Source organism: Ranitomeya variabilis, chromosome 2, assembly GCF_051348905.1.
Source record: "Ranitomeya variabilis isolate aRanVar5 chromosome 2, aRanVar5.hap1, whole genome shotgun sequence".
In the NCBI taxonomy this organism is placed as follows: Eukaryota; Metazoa; Chordata; class Amphibia; order Anura; family Dendrobatidae; genus Ranitomeya; species Ranitomeya variabilis.
The window spans coordinates 281,993,799-282,011,788 of NC_135233.1; the positions used below are offsets into that span (position 1 = coordinate 281,993,799).

The following is a 17,990-nucleotide window of genomic DNA, read 5'->3' on the forward strand; positions in this document are numbered from 1 at the left end:
CAGTCAGTCTCAGAGTCCTCCAAGTGATCATGAGCAAACTGTAGATGAGACTTGACATGACGCTTTGAAAGTAAAGGTACCTTACGGGCTCGTCTGGAACGGAGACCATTGCGGTGGAGTACGTAACTTATGGTATTGACTGAAACCAATGTCCCCACTGCCATGAGATCTTCCCGGAGCTCCTTCCTTGTTGTCCTTGGGTTAGCCTTGACTCTTCGGACAAGCCTGGCCTCGGCACGGGAGGAAACTTTCAAAGGCTGTCCAGGCCATGGAAGGCTAACAGTAGTTCCATAAGCCTTCCACTTCCGGATGATGCTCCCAACAGTGGAGACAGGTAGGCCCAACTCCTTGGAAAGGGTTTTGTACCCCTTGCCAGCCTTGTGACCCTCCACGATCTTGTCTCTGATGGCCTTGGAATGCTCCTTTGTCTTTCCCATGTTGACCATGTATGAGTGCTGTTCACAAGTTTGGGGAGGGTCTTAAATAGTCAGAAAAGGCTGGAAAAAGAGATAATTAATCCAAACATGTGAAGCTCATTGTTCTTTGTGCCTGAACTACTTCTTAATACTTTAGGGGAACCAAATAGAATTCTGGGGGGTTGATGGGTTGAATAATAAATGACCCTCTGAAAAAACTTTTCACAATTTAAAAAAATAAATAAACAAAGAAATAACATTCTTTTTTGCTGCAGTGCATTTCACACTTCCAGGCTGATCTACAGTCCAAATGTCACAATGCCAAGTTAATTCCAAATGTGTAAACCTGCTAAATCTGCAGGGGGTTGAATACTACTTGTAGGCACTGTATATATATATATATATATATATATATATATATATATATATATATAGCTTTCTGTTAAGTAAAAAAAACTTGTAGAATTATATATGGTGAAGAAAAATCAACCTAGAGAATGGATATAAAATATCCGTATTCGCGCTAATAAAACCCTAGTAATAAAATATAAATAAATGAATGCCAGTAGGTGCCGCCTAAGATAAATTCATAACCAGAGATCACACCTCTCCATAAAGGTGAAAGGAATGGCCCGATAATAAATAAAATGTTCTGAATATTCTGAATAACACCAGCAATCTTACCTAGAAGAAGCGTTCATAATCACAGGCAAGGTGCTTGATTGCAGGCTGTATTTCCCCACGATGGATGAGGTGCTTAGTTGGATAAGGTGCTTACAGGCTATGTTCTCCAGCGGCGGCTGTTTGCGTGACACTGAAGATAATAGTAGCTGGTTCTTGCTCACATACGCCAGCTGCCTCGGCCGATAGCAGCGTGACGTTGAGAGGAGCTCGCACTTGCATAATAGCCGTCCTTATAACCGCCATCCGCCCAATTGAATCACTGAAATCCAAAAAGTTCCACCCCGCTGAACAGTTCAGCGGGGTGGAACTTTTTGGATTTCAGTGATTCAATTGGGCGGATGGCGGTTATAAGGACGGCTATTATGGGGTAGGGCCCATTCCTGAGGAAGGAGACAGACGTCTCCGAAACGCGTTGACTTTTGTGGTCCCTACCGCCATCCGTAGCGCACTTTCAGTCACGTGGGCGGATACGTCACTCACACCGGCACGCAGGTCCTTTCCCGGCGCCGTTCTCACTTTGCACACCTGAAAGGACACCGGCCCGCACGTAAGAGTATACGCCGCTGCAAGTGCGAGCTCCTCTCAACGTCACGCTGCTATCGGCCGAGGCAGCTGGCGTATGTGAGCAAGAACCAGCTACTATTATCTTCAGTGTCACGCAAACAGCCGCCGCTGGAGAACATAGCCTGTAAGCACCTTATCCAACTAAGCACCTCATCCATCGTGGGGAAATACAGCCTGCAATCAATCATTGCCTGTGATTATGAACGCTTCTTCTAGGTAAGATTGCTGGTGTTATTCAGAATATTCAGAACATTTTATTTATTATCGGGCCATTCCTTTCACCTTTATGGAGAGGTGTGATCTCTGGTTATGAATTTATCTTAGGCGGCACCTTCTGGCATTCATTTATTTATATTTTATTACTAGGGTTTTATTAGCGCGAATACGGATATTTTATATCCATTCTCTAGGTTGATTTTTCTTCACTATACAGTTAATGGTGGTAACTGTTTTATTCGCAGCAGGAATAGTAACCCTTTAATACCGGGCGCCACTCAGGTTGTTTTTATATCAGAATTATATATGGTATCCAAAAGGTACAGTCACTTCTATAAACGCCGTTTCCCTAAGTAACACAAATGTCATCTATGTTATAACATTTATAATTAAGTTCCCATTCTACTACTAACAAAAGAGAAATGGGACTGGGATATAATTTTTAAGAACATGCCCACACATAAGTAATGTCATTATGAGTGTTTGTATACATATGTCAGATAATTATTGATCAAACCTATATTGAAATATAATTAGTTTACATACCTAGGGGTCCATTCTCTGCAGTGTCGAGGCTATTAACAATCATTAACAGTCATTCAGTTGAATGGCTGTTAACGATCGTTAATAGCTTTTGCATTTTAGCGACTGTATCCTGCTGTGTATTGATGTTTATATACATTTATACATTGAACAGCTTGATGAACAAAACAGCTAAAACATTGTATCTTTCCCCCCCTCTGCAGAGCCGCATGATCCTGTGGATGATGTGAAGTCCTTTGATGCTGCAGATGCTCCTGTCACATTTCCAGCCTTAAATCAGAAAGAAATCCATGCCTGTAACAGAGCATTGCCACCCATCATTTCCAAAGAGCCTTGCTTGTTGGGTCCACCTTCTCCACTACGTTTGTCAGATACAGCAGAACATGTTAGCAGTGACCCATCAGCTCAGGCCATATCCTTGACAACCTGTGTCACTAAAGGCCTCAGTTCTTGGTCTTTGCCCAGCGAAAGTGACAAAACACCTTTCACCATCATGGAGCCTGGGACAATGTCAACCTTGACTGGTGACTGCTTGATGCAGCAAAGTCGGACTTGCTTGGGTTGTTTTATAGAAACAAAGGATGGAGTAGACCCAGAGCCTGGCGTCAGTTTGAAAATGGGAGATATAAGTAGAGATTATGACACATGTCCAGTTTCTGACATGGGGATTCACTGCATGAGTACAGCTGATAGTCTAAAATATGGTGATCAACTACTCTCAGACCAGCTCTTAAGCTTCCCTGTCCATAAGTCACAAGAGTCTGATAAAAGGGACCATGACAAATCTGACAGTGATTCAGAGGACTCAGCTCAAAAGAACTATTATGATGGTTTACTACTGGACAAATGCAATGGAGATGAAGCTCTGCTGGCTAACCCTAACCAGGAATGGGGCTACTTTGAGTCGTTTATCAGTGAAAGCAAAATTGAACTACTTGACTTGTGCTCTAAAAATGAGCTGTCTGTTAATTTGTTTTCAGAAGAAGATGTGGATAATTACATGTTTGATGACGATGATTCAACACTTGGCAGTGATGTATGCTCCTTAAAAATCAGGTATGAATCATTTCAGGATAACGTGAGAGAGAAGACAAATGCCCTACAAGAAGATGCTCAGTTTAATTTCTTCCCAAGTGTCTTCACCAACTGCCCCAAGAGAGAAAGTAAAGGGTCAAAGAAAAGGTTAGTTGACCCTTCTCAATTCAAACTGGAAGAAGGTGGGATATGGGAAGACGATGATGAAGAAGATGAAGAAGAAGAGGTTGAAGGTGTAAAATCTGGCTTAAATAAGACCTGTGGAAACATGGACGTGGTGCAATATATAAGCACCAAAAGAAATCACTTTCTGGATTCCGTTAACTCAGCTGAAGACTCAGGCGAGTACAGTGATGATAGCTCATACAGTGAATCTTCATATGATGTGCTAGGAGACATCAAGGACTGTACAAGATATCTTTCACGTGAACACTCTCATTCGTTGATTCAACCAAATTATGGTCTGAGGGTTAAAAGAAAAGTCAGGTACAGTGATGACTACTTGTACGATATGGATTCATTGGAGAATGAAAAGGTTGTTGAGAAGAAGGAAGGAGCACCAGATGGACCCAAAGAAGAAGACGATGATGACTGGTGTCCTAAGAAACGTCGGAAAGTTTGTAGGAAGGAGCCACCTGTAATCATCAAGTACATCATCATCAATAGGTTCAAAGGTGAGAAGCACATGTTGATAAAGCTTGGGAAGCTTGATGCAACTGAGTCAACAGTCACTTTGAGTGACGATCAGCTGGGAAAATACCAAAAGCTTGCTCCACTTAAAGACTACTGGGAAGAAAAAAGGAGGAACACTTCAGCCATGAATGCACAGAGACTTCTTAATGGAAGCGAGAATGCCACTCCACCAAGGAAGAGAAAAGGACAGCTAGCAAATCGGCACAGGTTACAGAGGATACAAACTATCGAGCAACCAGTGAGCAGGGAGATGCTCTCCTCTTATGACCACAGACAGGGATGCAGTAGCAAAGATGAGGCTAGCCTTAATGACCTGCGTTCTATAACTCTGGAAACCCCAAGCTGTGTAAATGGTTTACACTTAAGTGACATAGCAGATGTGGCGCCAGTAAAATGTAGATCTTTAGAAAGGGAATTAAAATGTGCTGACCGTAAGGTGATAAGAAGAATAAAATTTAAAAGTGAAGCCAGGCTGAAATGCAAACAGTTCAAGCGAGAGCAGGTGACTGAAATTAGTACAGCAGATCCAATTGAAAACTTCCCAGCGATGGAAAACCAGGATTCTGCGGTTCTGTTGAAAGAGGAAACCATTCACAATGCTTCAGACAGTTCCCATCCATCTCAGTGCCATGCTGACAACGAAGCTAAAAATTCTCCATTTCTACAAGCCACCTGCTCTCCTGACAAGCCATTACCATCTGCTCACATCACTACCAATGTACCAGTAATCCCTGGAGGGTATCTACAGACTTTGTTAGATGCATCAGATTCATCTAGTGGCACTGGTATAACATACTTTGCCCCTCATCCCTTGGGGCAGCACTCAGTTAACATCATGCCAACAGAAAAACAATTCAGTTCCCTTCAACTTGCGCAGAGCTGTGTGCTTTCTCCCCCTTCAGAGTCTGAGCTTCAGCAGTCACCCCATCACTTGGATATGGAGCAGAACTTCCCAGACATGTGGCACGGCAAACCACCTAGCAGTCAGGCTGAGTTCATATCTAACCTTAGGGAAGTGACCATCATTCCCGGAGATTTTAGTGGTCCTGCTGCTGTATCGGATACAGACATGACAGTCTCTGGATATAGTCAAGTTCAGCCGAACAGCAGCAAACAGCTGTACCACAAAACATATTTGCAAGAAGGCCAGATGCAGCAGGATGACTCCTATCAGTCCTGTCATTATAACAGTGGAGATGGGCATTTTGTTTTGCAAAGAGGCACACTCAGTACAGACAATGGAAGGCTTATTAGTTTTGACTCAGTGGGCTCATTGTCAGTTAGTTCCAGTAATTACAGCTCTTTAAGCATGAAATCTTGTGAAAAAGATGGGGAAGATGAAATAAGTGACGATTTCTTAGCTCACTGCAGCCCCAAACTTGTAATTCAGCAGAGCATTGATGAAATCACCCCACTGAAGGAATCTACTGACCTTCTTGACATTTCCAACTTCACCCCTGACAAATTCCGCCACTCATCCCTATCAGAGATGTCTCCACCAGATACCCCCAACCTCTCTCCTCAAATAACAGCAACAGATGCAAAGTCAGTAGGGAACATAAAGGCTTTTCAAAATGGTTCCCAGGTAGTGATTAATGGATCAGAGAAGACCAAGTGGAGCTGTACTGTTCTTCCTCCACAGGAGCAGAACAATAGTGGTTTTGCACTAAATAACCATCAGTTTCAGTTTCATATGTTTAATGATGAAGATTCTGTCAGTGTTCTGGAGAAAGGTCCATGTTTGCCATTTGATGAGTCTGCTGTTCCTGTTCATACCAATGGTAAAGCCTCAAAGTCAAAAAAGAAACTGTCTGCTAGCAAAAACACAGGTGCCAACCAAAGTTCTTCTCCAAAAAGTAGCAAGAAGAAAACCCCTAAAGCCTGCAAAGGGGGAGATAAAACACAAACAAAGACTCCTCGACAAACAGCCCCTAAAACACCCAAGAAAGGAAAAAATGCCAACAGCGCAAAACCCCAAAGTGCAGGCAATCAATCAGGTCTATTGAATAATGCAAACCCTACAAAACAGGCTTTAACTGACTGCTTGCAGCTTTATGAGCCTGGCTCATCCAAAACAGGGAAGCACATAGCTGGGGTCAATGAATGGACGCTTGATAAAGGTAACAAGACTCCTTGGCCTGAACCTAGGGTAGGGAATGGAAACAATCTTCTTGACGATGATCAAAGAGAATTTGAGGAACCGTCTAATATTCTTTCCAATATCGCATCTGGAATGGCTGATGTTCAGAGGTTCATGATGGCATCAATGGAGCCTTTTTACAACCCTGTGGGACCAAGTGACATCCCTGATATACTATTGTCTCCAGAGTCAAACAGCTTAAAATTAAAAACATTGAAAATCTTAGCTGGGACACAACAAGATTTCAAGAAAAAGGTAAATGGCAGTGCGGCAGGGGGCTCCAAGAAGTCAACCAACAAGGGCTCAGGTAAGAACAATGCTAAGTTTGGAGGCTTTGATCCAAGCTGTACATTAGGTTATGGAGCCAACCTTCACGCAGCCTTCTTTGATAAGAACTTTGGAAACCTCAGTATTTTAACCAATAACGTACCCACACACAAAAAGTTGTATCGTCATAAATCAACCTCTAAGTCTCTGCGAGATGAAAACTGTAAAGGCAAAAGAATGGACCAAGCACACAAGGACCCCGTGGTTACAGCTGCATTTGAAAAACTGAGGTAATGTTGCACCAAAAGCTCTAAAGCGCATCTTTTTCTTTTCTTTGCATTTGCTAAGCCTGCTGGTCCTTGTTTATTTCTCTTTTCAAACAATCTTAAAAAAGCCTAAAGCTGCATGATAGTCATTGCCTTGCAAATAAAGAAGAGTACGCGCATGACAAATGCTAACAAGCTACCTAAAATCACTGGTTCCCGACCTGGCTGGGGTTTGCAACGACTGAAGGCTAACACGAACTTCTACTTTCTGCTCTTTGGCTTCTTTATTTACATTTTGTGCTTCTTTGTTTCTAACGCAAATATTTACTTTTTTTTTCCCAAAAAACCTTGTAAAAATAAACAAAAAAAAAAGGTACAAAAAGGAAAATTATGCATTGAAACGCCACAATGTGGAGTCTATAGGATTTGCAACGCCCATGTTGGTTAGGTTCACGTGGTCCCATGATGCTTCTTCAGCTCCCCCTGCTGCACATTCACAGGATCTGCATAGGAGATTCCAAATGCGTATTGTCCCAACTACTGTAACGAGCTGACACCAAGCGTTTTCCTCTGCAGAAATTTACGAATGCATTTGAAGCAGAAGAAAAAGAAACATTTTTAATTAAAAAAAATATATAGACTTTCCTTTTTTTTATATAAAAAAGAAATACATTGATGTTTATGTTTTTGTTTCTTTGGGGAAAAAAATATATGCCTTGTGGTTTGTTGATCTGTTAAGTGCTGAAATCCAGGGTTTACATTGTGATGACTTGTTTGAAGGGCAGCTTAATCTGGTATTCTCTGTGAAAGACTGTTTTAAAGTCATACTGTTGTACAGTAGTTAATGCACTATTACAACCCACAAAAGAGAAATTGTGCCAAACTCTGATCTGTGACTGTACATATTTTTATTAAATATATATAATATATATATATACATATAGACACAAATATATATATTACTGCATTTCATTAGTGGGTATTCAGTCTGGATCTGAGCCTTTTGCTTTACTGCAAACATTCCAAAATCCATATAGAAAGTCACCTGACAAAGCACCTGAGAAACCTAAAGTGACCATTACGCGGGGACAGACTCGTTCATAAGAGTGAACACAGTGAATATATAGTGCCATATTATCTTACCTCATATCATAGTCTGATTGCAAGGTACATGGTATTTTGAGGCAATATCAGTTTGATATCATCTATGAACCCACAGAAGACCAAAGGTGACGTAGAATCTAGATCCCTTGTCTTCATCTCATCCTGAAACATTTCAGCACTGAAGTGCAGAGCAATATGCTGCAGAACCCCAGAAAGAAAAATGGGGACATAGAGAAGTCTTTAGTACTGCACAGACTTTGATTCCTAATGCCAGTATTTTATATAAAGCAATGCTTCCCAAAAGCAACCACTGTAGATCTTGGTAGAAAAGCCTTTTCTTTAGAGTAGAATCTTCAGCAGGTTTGTCTTTCTACACTGAGCCAATGATTGACATCCTTATATACAGGCAGCGCGCCCTTTATGTTTTATCCCAACGGCCTTTCTTCTAGAACAATCATATAACGAGACTACAAGCTGAAAAGAAATGTGTGTTTAGAAGAGATTATTGTATCACTTATACTTTGACTTAATGTTCATTTCTTTTTCTTCACTTTTAGGTCATTGCATGTTTGGCCATGCCATTATATGAAGGAATTTTACCCAAGGATATGCTATATATTAAATTGTGCTATTGGTTCTACCGCTGCATGTCTTGTAAAACAATTGTGGATTTATGTATCCCAGCTTGCGGTTTACACAAGATATGCACATTGTACATATCACTATTGAAATAAGGAAAATTGTAGTACAAAAGCCATACATTGTAACACCGGGGCTATCCATTGTCACGGAGCTGCCGGTTTCCTGACAGCCATTTTGTGATGGTTATTTACATAAATTACACGGTGCTGATCTACTAGAGATCGCGATAATCAGTGGTAATAAATATATAATCTGACCATGAAATGCAGATCCCACCTTTCCTCCTTAGGCAATATTCACACATCCATGTGACGTGTTCGTGTGAAATATTCGTGTTTTTTTTCCCTCGGGCATCACACTGAGTTTCATTGAGCTATACAAACATCAGTTATAAAAACAGATTGGTATCGCTGATCCATAAAGGCTCTTTCGGAAGTCCGTGATCATCTGTCCAATCTCTGGCCACAATGTGTTCAGTATGACCGAACTGAGTGACGGCCTCATAGCCAGTCCTGAGATGGAACCAATGATCATGGACGTCTGAAAGAGCCTTTAGTCTCTGAGTAGGTCCTAGTCTCATCTGTTTTGAGGATCAAACTTTGCCATTAAAGTTTCCGGGGATCTGTGAGGCATAGATGAAACTAGGAAGACAGACTTTGTACTTCATCTGAATTTTAACTGATACATTGTTAAGCGTCAATGGATAAAAAATTAGGACATTCTGATTCAGTGGGAAAAAAAATGGATGAGAGAAAGGAAAACTGAAGCAAGTAGGATGACACCTGAGGGAAAAAAAAATCAGTTCTTTCTCTCAGATGGTAACAGTCACACAAGTGTGTGCATGTAGCCTTAGGGAGAAACTTGCACACTTTTGATTAATTAATTTTTGAAGAAACCGCCTTATTCATGTGCTAAGTCGTCAGCGGCTGACATAACAGAATGCCTTTAAAGGAGATTCTTGCCTTGTACCTTGGTGTTTCATCTTTGATTTTGGGACATTATGTGGATTCAGATCTCCCTTCACGGAGATACCTCATCCTACCTGATACTATTTAAGGCCGGTTTCACACGTCAGTGGCTCCGGTACGTGAGGTGACAGTTTCCTCACGTACCGGAGCCACTGACACACGTAGACACATCGAAATCAATGCATCTGTGCAGATGTCATTGATTTTTTTGCGGACCGTGTCTCCGTGTGCCAAACACGGAGACATGTCAGTGTTCGTGGGAGCGCACGTATTACACGGACCCATTAAAGTCAATGGGTCCGTGTAAAACACGTACCACACACGGACGTTGCCCGTGTGCAGTCCGTGTGCCGTGCAGGAGACAGCGCTACAGTAAGCGCTGTCCCCCCCACATGGTGCTGAAGCCGCCATTCATAACTTCTCTGCAGCAGCGTTTGCTGTAGAGAAGATATGAATAATCCTTTTTTTTGTTTGTTTCTCGTGTTTAACATATAGATCCATGTCCCCACCCCCCTCCCACCCCCTGTGCGGCCGCCGGCTGTTATTAAAATACTTACCCGGCTCCCTCGCAGTGTCCTGTCCTAGCCGCAGCTTCTACTGTATGCGGTCACGTGGGGCCGCCCATTACAGAAATTAATATGCGGCTCCACCCCTATGGGAGGTGGAGCCGCATATTCATGACTGTAATCGGCGGCCCCACGTGACCGCTCATACAGTAGAAGCTGCGGCCAGGACAGGACACTGCGAGGGAGCCGGGTAAGTATTTTAATAACAGCGGGCGCTGTTTGGAGGGCGCACTAAGACTCGATTGGTTAACTGAAAAAAACTCACAACCGCGTAAAATGCAATATACATGCCAGGGCATTTGTGCAATTTTGAAAAGATGAAAGATGTCCTTGTATGTAGATCTCCTGTGCACAACAATGGTTACTTGTATTCTTGGCTCCTAATACAAGAGGTTTATGTCCCCTTTACAGATACATATCTGATAAGTGAAAGATGCATTCATGATGATGTTTGCACCAGTGAAATGTGCCAATATGGAGCATCTAGTGTAATTCCAGTAGATGTGGACTCTCTGGATAAGACAGGATGTGTTATAGATATAAAGGTATATAGCCCTAGTGTCACATCTCAACATTTACAATTTCCTCTCCCATCATACGAGCAGATAACTGAAAAGGATGTTGTGCAGGATCCGTCATATCAAGGACAGCAGTGGACCCCACTGACTATAATAGGGGGCACTGGGCTCCGTTATGGGGCCAATCATCTTAGCTGCCATAAACTAGTGCTGCCCTCTACTTCCAGCAAATGTGACAGCGAAATCAGACTGCGCCCCCAACGCAGAGGTGAACCTAGCCTCCTCAATATAGTAACTGAAATGTAGGGAAACCATTTTGCACCAAACCATGTGTCTACATATCCCTGAAAATGTTCTTTGACCTTCATATCCGATCCAAAGACGTCCATCCGGCTAATCAGTTCACCAGGATCCTCGCATGCTCTTATTTTCCACAATCATCTCATCCCTTATTATACATGATATCAAGTGGGAACCTTCCTTTTTCTAATTTAGCTTTACCATGGTATCTTTTACATCAGGCATTATGGCTTCTTTATATATTCTAGCAAAAAGCCTTGGAAAATGGACTGTAGAAATTGTTCTATCCTTCAAGTTTTATTCACCCTTATTTTTTAGATGACCCAGTATTTTTTGTAGTCACCCGGTATTAAAAGCTTTCTTTTTTTTTTCCCCCATCTTGTATTTTTTTTTTTTTTTAGGAAGTGTAAAATAAAGGTGACATCTAGAGGCACAATAAGGTACTGCCGGCTAATTATCCCACCAATTACATATATCACTTTTACATCTTCCTGTTTGGTTAGACGATATAGTAATTATCTCATAGTTACGGTAAATAGAATATCTGTTATAAAGTACAAACATTAATGTACAATAGATCAATTTTTGAGGTTGATTCAATACTGTACTCATACAACCAATTCTACATGTAATATATCAATCCGTACCAATACATGCAACCTATATGGAAGAGTCCCACAGACTGATATGGATCAGTATAAAGGGCTGTCCACATCCATAATATGTAATAGATGTAAATCCCATCAGTTTTGCAGCACCCATAGAAGCGAATGGAGAAAGACGCACATGTGCCGCCAGGTCCCCATTCACACTGGCGTTAGACGGAGCCTGAGTCTCAAGATCACTGCAGGTCCCATCACACACAAACATTTTTTCAAGTCCTATCAAAAAGCCCTTGTGAAAAAAAAAGCACAAGAGAAAAAGCCATAGCCAAAACGTGCAAAAATAATTGCAAGACCCTAAATACAGACTTGGATGTAACGTTTTTCTGGAACATTTTTGCTATGCCAAAAACTCCAAAAATAATTGAAAAGCTTTATTAGGCCATTTTTTACTGTAGAAAAAAAGCCATATATTTAAATTTTTATTATAGCATTTTTGGTGGCATTTCTTCATCTTGTTACAATTGTATCATACCTGGTAGGGTAATACTTAGATTTTTTTTTTTATTTTTTTTTTTTTCTTTACAAGGATTTAAAGTGGATCTGCTCCGAAATCCAAATGAAAAACAACTTCAAATACTATTTCATTACACTTCCTATTGATTTCAAAGAGAAAAGACCTTCTGTAGTGCTCACGGCGATAGTGCTATTCCAAGTGTTATTTTCAGCATTTCCCATTAAAATCAATAATAAAGCTTATTCTAGAAGTCTTTGAATTGTTTTTATAAGAATTTCGGGGCAGATCAACAACAACAACAAAAAAAATCTGTATGAACCTATCCAAAAGGAGTCTTTAGAAAAAGCCGGCTTATGCTTTATTCACACAGTTTTTTCTTTTGTTTGTTTGGTTTTTTTTATCTAGCTTTCGTTGGTATTCACAAGCCAAACCCAGGGACTCAAACCCTGAAGAGGTGTAAATTGTACAATTGTATTTTTTCTCTGCAACTTTCAGCTTCTAAATTGCTGATGAAACACTTTAAAAAATCAGCAAAAATAACTAAGAAAAACTGTGAATAAGGCCACTTTAACACACCTTCATAATTCAAGCTTTTTTCATCGCAGGTTTTTTTATACGAGGATTTTGAGTGGTGTTCTGCGTTCTATATGCATTTTTCCTATCGTTTTACAATCCCATAAGAGAAGCCTATAAGGGTATGTGCACACGATGCAGATTTAGTGCAGAATTGGTGCAGAACTGCAGCAGATTTTTCTGCTGCAGAACTGCACTGTGATTTACAGTACAATGTAAATCAATGGGAAAAAAAAAAGCTGTGCACATGGTGCAGAAAAATCTGCGCAGAAACGCTGCAGATTTCAAAGAAGTGCACGTCGCTTCTTTTGTGCAGTTCTGCAGCGTTTCTGCTGCAGATTTTTCTGCACCATGTGCACAGCTTTTTTTTTTCCCCATTGATTTACATTGTACTGCACAGAAACTGCACAGAAACTGCATAGAATCTGCGCAGAAACTGCATAGAATCTGCATAGAATCTGCGCAGAAACTGCATAGAATCTGCATAGAAACTTCACAGAAACTGCATAGAATCTGCATAGAATCTGCGCAGAAACTGCATAGAATCTGCATAGAAACTTCACAGAAACTGCATAGAATCTGCATAGAATCTGCATAGAAACTGCACAGAAACTGCATAGAATCTGCGCAGAAACTGCATAGAAACTGCATAAAAACTGCATAGAAACTGCACAGAAACTGCATCAAATCTGCAGATGCAGATTTAGTGCAGAAAATTCTGCACCACATTTCCTACGTGTGCACATAGCCTAAGAAAGAAATAAACGACATGACCAGATCAAATGAACAACTGCCAACAAAACACGACAAATAAGAACGCAGAGTATTTATACTTTAATGTAACTTCTAGGTATGATGATATTTTTGGCAAAGCAAAAATGCTTTTAAAGATGCGAGTGAAAAATGCCACAAGAAAAACCTTTTTTGGAGAAATGCTCTGTGTATGGCATTTTCTAGCTTCTCCATAGGTCTAATCACCAGAAAAGCGCATGTAATACATGTAACCAGTATGAAAAATGTTTACAATATTTAAGGTGATTAAAATGCTGAATAAAATGTATAAAGTGAAAAGAATTGGGGACGTGTCGTAAACGGATTATGGTTCCATTTCTAATTATCCGTGCATTTTCAAGTGTAAACCTTTCTGGGGGAAGGGAATAGGCAATCCTGATGACAGTTTCTAAAGAACTTTGTTTTACGTTAACTTTTCTTTTGGTGTTTTTGGGTACGTTTCAGTTAAAGTAATGTATGTGGAAAAAAACAAACAAACAGAAGATGTTGTATTTAGGAGGCCGAAGCTTTGGCGAACTTGTAAATGTTTCTGCCATGTGTATCAGACTTCAGGAAACACTCACATTTAGGTTTTGATTTTCTGTTTCTCTGTTCAGTTTTTATTAACTGACAAACTTCATGGTAAGAACGGATCAGAAACAAACGGAAGCAGAGGGGCCTATTCTATTATGGCCGCGGCTGGGTTCCGCTTTGTCAGTCTTTAGAACTGATGAGAATGTTCTTCATGCTAAGCTTTTTGTTCTGTTCTGAAATTGGACACAACCCGGAACCCCGATGGACCCCATATTAATCAGCGGAACCACTCCTCTGCTTATATTACCTTCAGTAATGCAACAGATCCATTCTGGGCACTAAGGCTAAGGCCACACAACCGCTTTTCATCTGAGAAAATTGATGTAATTATGCTAATCAGAATATGTTCCGAATGTGGTCCAATTTTCTCAGATGTGGACAATTACAAAAAAAAAAAAAGTTTATCCATGACTGCACTTGGATGTCATCTGAGTGCGATCAGTTTTGTTTTTTTTAATGGACCCACAGACTTGAATGGCCAAGTGCTTTCCTATTATGGGAGGCAATTCGTGCACACTGCAATTTTTTTTCCTTTAACCACTTGATCAGAGGGGAAAAAAAAATAAAAAAAGACATGTGCACGGCCTTATTGAATAGCATGGGGACAAGTGCTATCTGTCAAAACAACGGATAACACTCTTCCAATTTTTATGAGCTCTAATTCGATTTGTCATTTCCCAAAAATGGAACAGACAAACAGAAGTTCAAAAATGCAAGTGTGAATGTAGCTTTAGACTTCGCAGCAAGATGTGTCGATAAAATACTGTGATCTACAATGCAAGTACTATAGATACATACAACACAAGTTTTATGGGTTTCTCATCTAAGGTCTAGGTTACACCTCATATAGAGAGCCTTGTTCATGTGTGAAAGCAAAATTCATTTTTCTTCATAGAGTCTTTTGGGAATTAAAGTATTACGGTACATGCTGCAAAAAATGTTACAAGCACCTTAAAGGGTTTTATACATTGATGCCAATATACAAAGTCAGATTCTCTGTAACCACATTATAAGCATAGGTTTCAATAGAATCCAGTATAAAGGAATTGTGTATATCAGTAGTGAGCAACACACTACTGTACAAGGCTCTAATAGATCCTCCAAGGGTGGTATTATTTATTGTCCTCTTTAGGCCAGTTTCAAACATCTGACTTTTATGGTCATAGAATGTTAGAGTTGGAAGGGACTTTCAGGGTCATCGTGTCCAGCCCCTGCTCAATACAGGATTTACTAAACCATCTCAGACAGATGTCTGCCCAGCCTCTGGTTGAAGACTTCCATTGAAGGAGAACTCACCACCTCTCCTGGCAGCCTGTTCCACTCATTGATAACCCTGTCAAAGTTTTTACTAATATCTAATCTGTCTCCTCCCTTTCAGTTTCTATATTTTATATATATATATATACATCTCCCATATAGTGTAAGGACTATAACATCTGGCCAAGTTTCCTTACGTAAACTCGATAGCCTTACATGTGCTTATGAGGCTACTGAGCTCAGATCTAGAGATTTGCAAATAGTCAGGACTTAGCTGTCTGGACTGTGAAAGTTGGATATGCGAGCCCGGCCTTAGATCAGTCCCCTTTGCTCCATAGCCCAATACAGAATCTCATAGTTGTAGTTTCTTTTTTTCCCCCATGTAGGTTAAATGCGTTGTCTGATGATAAAATAAGTCTTTTAATTTATTGAAATGTACTATTGTACTAAAGTATTGATTCAAGGCCTCCACTACTATACTTGTTTAGAAAGCTTTCTTCCCCTTGTCTGTGGCAGTGACATACTATCTGTCTGGCTCAGTTCATTAGCCAAGCCAGACTCCCTATTCCATCACTTCTGAGACAGACAAGGGGGCTGGCTTAGCTAATGCACTGAGCCAGACAGATTGTAGAAGTCAAGGTTCTAGATCCAAGAATGTTGGGTCTCAAATTGTACAGTACTCAGATTTTATCGCCAAGTTTGTAATTTGACATTTTGACAACTAAAGAACATTCTATCTCCCCAAAACAACCCCCTCACTACCTTCCTTTTGAAATGCTTAGCATGACTTTTGGCCTAGTCTGGGAGACTCCAATTAGGGCTCTGAAAGCAACTGGGAAATGATTGCTTCATTGTGTATAACTGCATTGCTCTTTTTTTTTTTAAGAAATGAATTAGGTCATTTTATTACACCAAGCTCTCAGGTTGCACATCTGGACATTGAAGTTTAATGTTACAATAAAAGGTAGAAATTAATGAGCAGTGTGAAATATATTGGAAATCTGTTACTTTCCTAAAATGTAAATTGTTTGGGACATAATGAAATCAAGTAATCAGATCATTTAAAATTTATATATACATATAAATATATATATACACACACACACATACATGTATACATACATATACTGGTATTTTCCAAGCTACAGGGGGACATCTAGTGTTGTCAAAGACCTGTGCTGTCAATGAGTGCATAGTTTTGTAGGTAAATCCTTAAAATTGTGCAGCTATTGGCCACAAAGGGATGGGACGTACAGCAGCCAGAACATGTGGTTTTACCCTAATGCTACATTCATACATCCATGAGGCAAGATTCACCGACTGGCCGCCGACTTCCCAACCTGAACTCATCAACCACAAACAAATGAAAAAAGTCAGAAATGCATCAACACAATAAATTCTTGATATCTAAAAATGTAAAAAAAAACTTTTCTGATTGTGAGCTGAAAATACATAGTGTTTCTGGATCTCATTGTCACCCCCATATACAAATAAAAATGTTTTTTTTGCCAGCAGTGTGACTTGCCCCAGCTAAAGCAACTATCCCAAATTCAGAAGTACGCACAGGTACCATGGAAGGTACCATGCCATATTCAGTATTCCATCCGCCTTTTATTGTCTTTTTTTTTGTTGTTTTTTTTTAAACTACAGAAATTTGATTGTATTCCCTCCCGTTTTTGGTTCTTATCATTGCATGCGCCTTTACGAGTTATTACTGTTATTGTTTAAGCTGTGCAGTCCCGGAGGGGTGATTACTATACAATTTCTCACAATCTCCCTGCAAATAAAAAAAAAAACTATTAAAAAAATTTAAATATACAAAAAAAATAAAATAAAATAAGGGGTTTCAAGGTGCTACTGATATTTGGTTTGCAGTACTCTCCTTCAGTATTACATAAACTAATGCAGGCCCCATTATATGAATGTAACAGATGTTTTGTTTTAAGATGAACTTCTGCAATGTTAACGTTTTTGGTTTGCCTTTCTTTTAGAATAAGCTTTATAAATATCTGTAGAATCAATCGAAGTATAATTCTTTAAGGGATCACTCGAAGACGCCTACAAAAAAAAAAAAACTTGTATATTTTTAAGTGTGCCAATTTGTAATATATTTTGTAAGTGTATATTTTTCTTAGAGAAGTGCTGTGAAGTGTCTGTATGTGTGGGTATTCCTTTTCTGGCACCCTGGGGTGTCACTAAAAGGATGTATATTTAAAGGTTCCTGGTTTTAAAAACCAAAATACAAAGAAAAAAAAAGTAAATTTTGTTGGAAATTTTGTAATAAAAAACAAATATTGTGAAAGAGTGTAGTGATTTCGTGTAAAGATTCATTGAGAATTTTGTGAGCTCTTTGCTGTTTTATAGATTCCCTTGTAAATTATTCTTGTAAGATTTGAGGTTTTGTTGTTCTTGTTGCAAAGTTTTTTCAATATTTGTGATTGATCCTGTATGGTGAAAATGTCACATTGTTAACATGCTGAGTTTTGGTATATTGTTTATGGAATAAATAAAAACAAACTGTTCTTAATTTGAAATCCTCGTTTTATTTTATTTTTATCATTTTTTTGTGTTGATGCAGGTCTTTCACTTATATGCCTTTAAATCTATAACCGACTGTCCAGCCCTGCTCAGAATCACTCGAACAGCTCATGTTGAAATCAGTATATAGGCCAGGTTCACACATTCAGTATTTGGTCAGTATTTTATATCAGTACTAGATGGTGGCCCGATTCTAACGCATCAGGTATTCTAGAA

General features: G+C 39.8%; 1 protein-coding gene across 8 annotated transcripts in view; it reads left to right on the top strand.

The window, feature by feature from the left end:
• Positions 1-17,763, top strand: part of NEXMIF (neurite extension and migration factor) — a 463,513-nt gene extending 445,750 nt beyond the window's left edge. For all 8 annotated transcript variants that reach the window (XM_077285040.1, XM_077285045.1, XM_077285041.1 and 5 more), the window contains one exon: positions 2,627-17,763. In XM_077285040.1, coding sequence (XP_077141155.1) covers positions 2,627-6,852 — 4,226 coding nt within the window. In that variant the 3' untranslated portion in view covers positions 6,853-17,763. The remainder of the gene's footprint in view (positions 1-2,626) is intronic.
• The last annotated feature ends 227 nt before the right edge of the window (positions 17,764-17,990 follow it).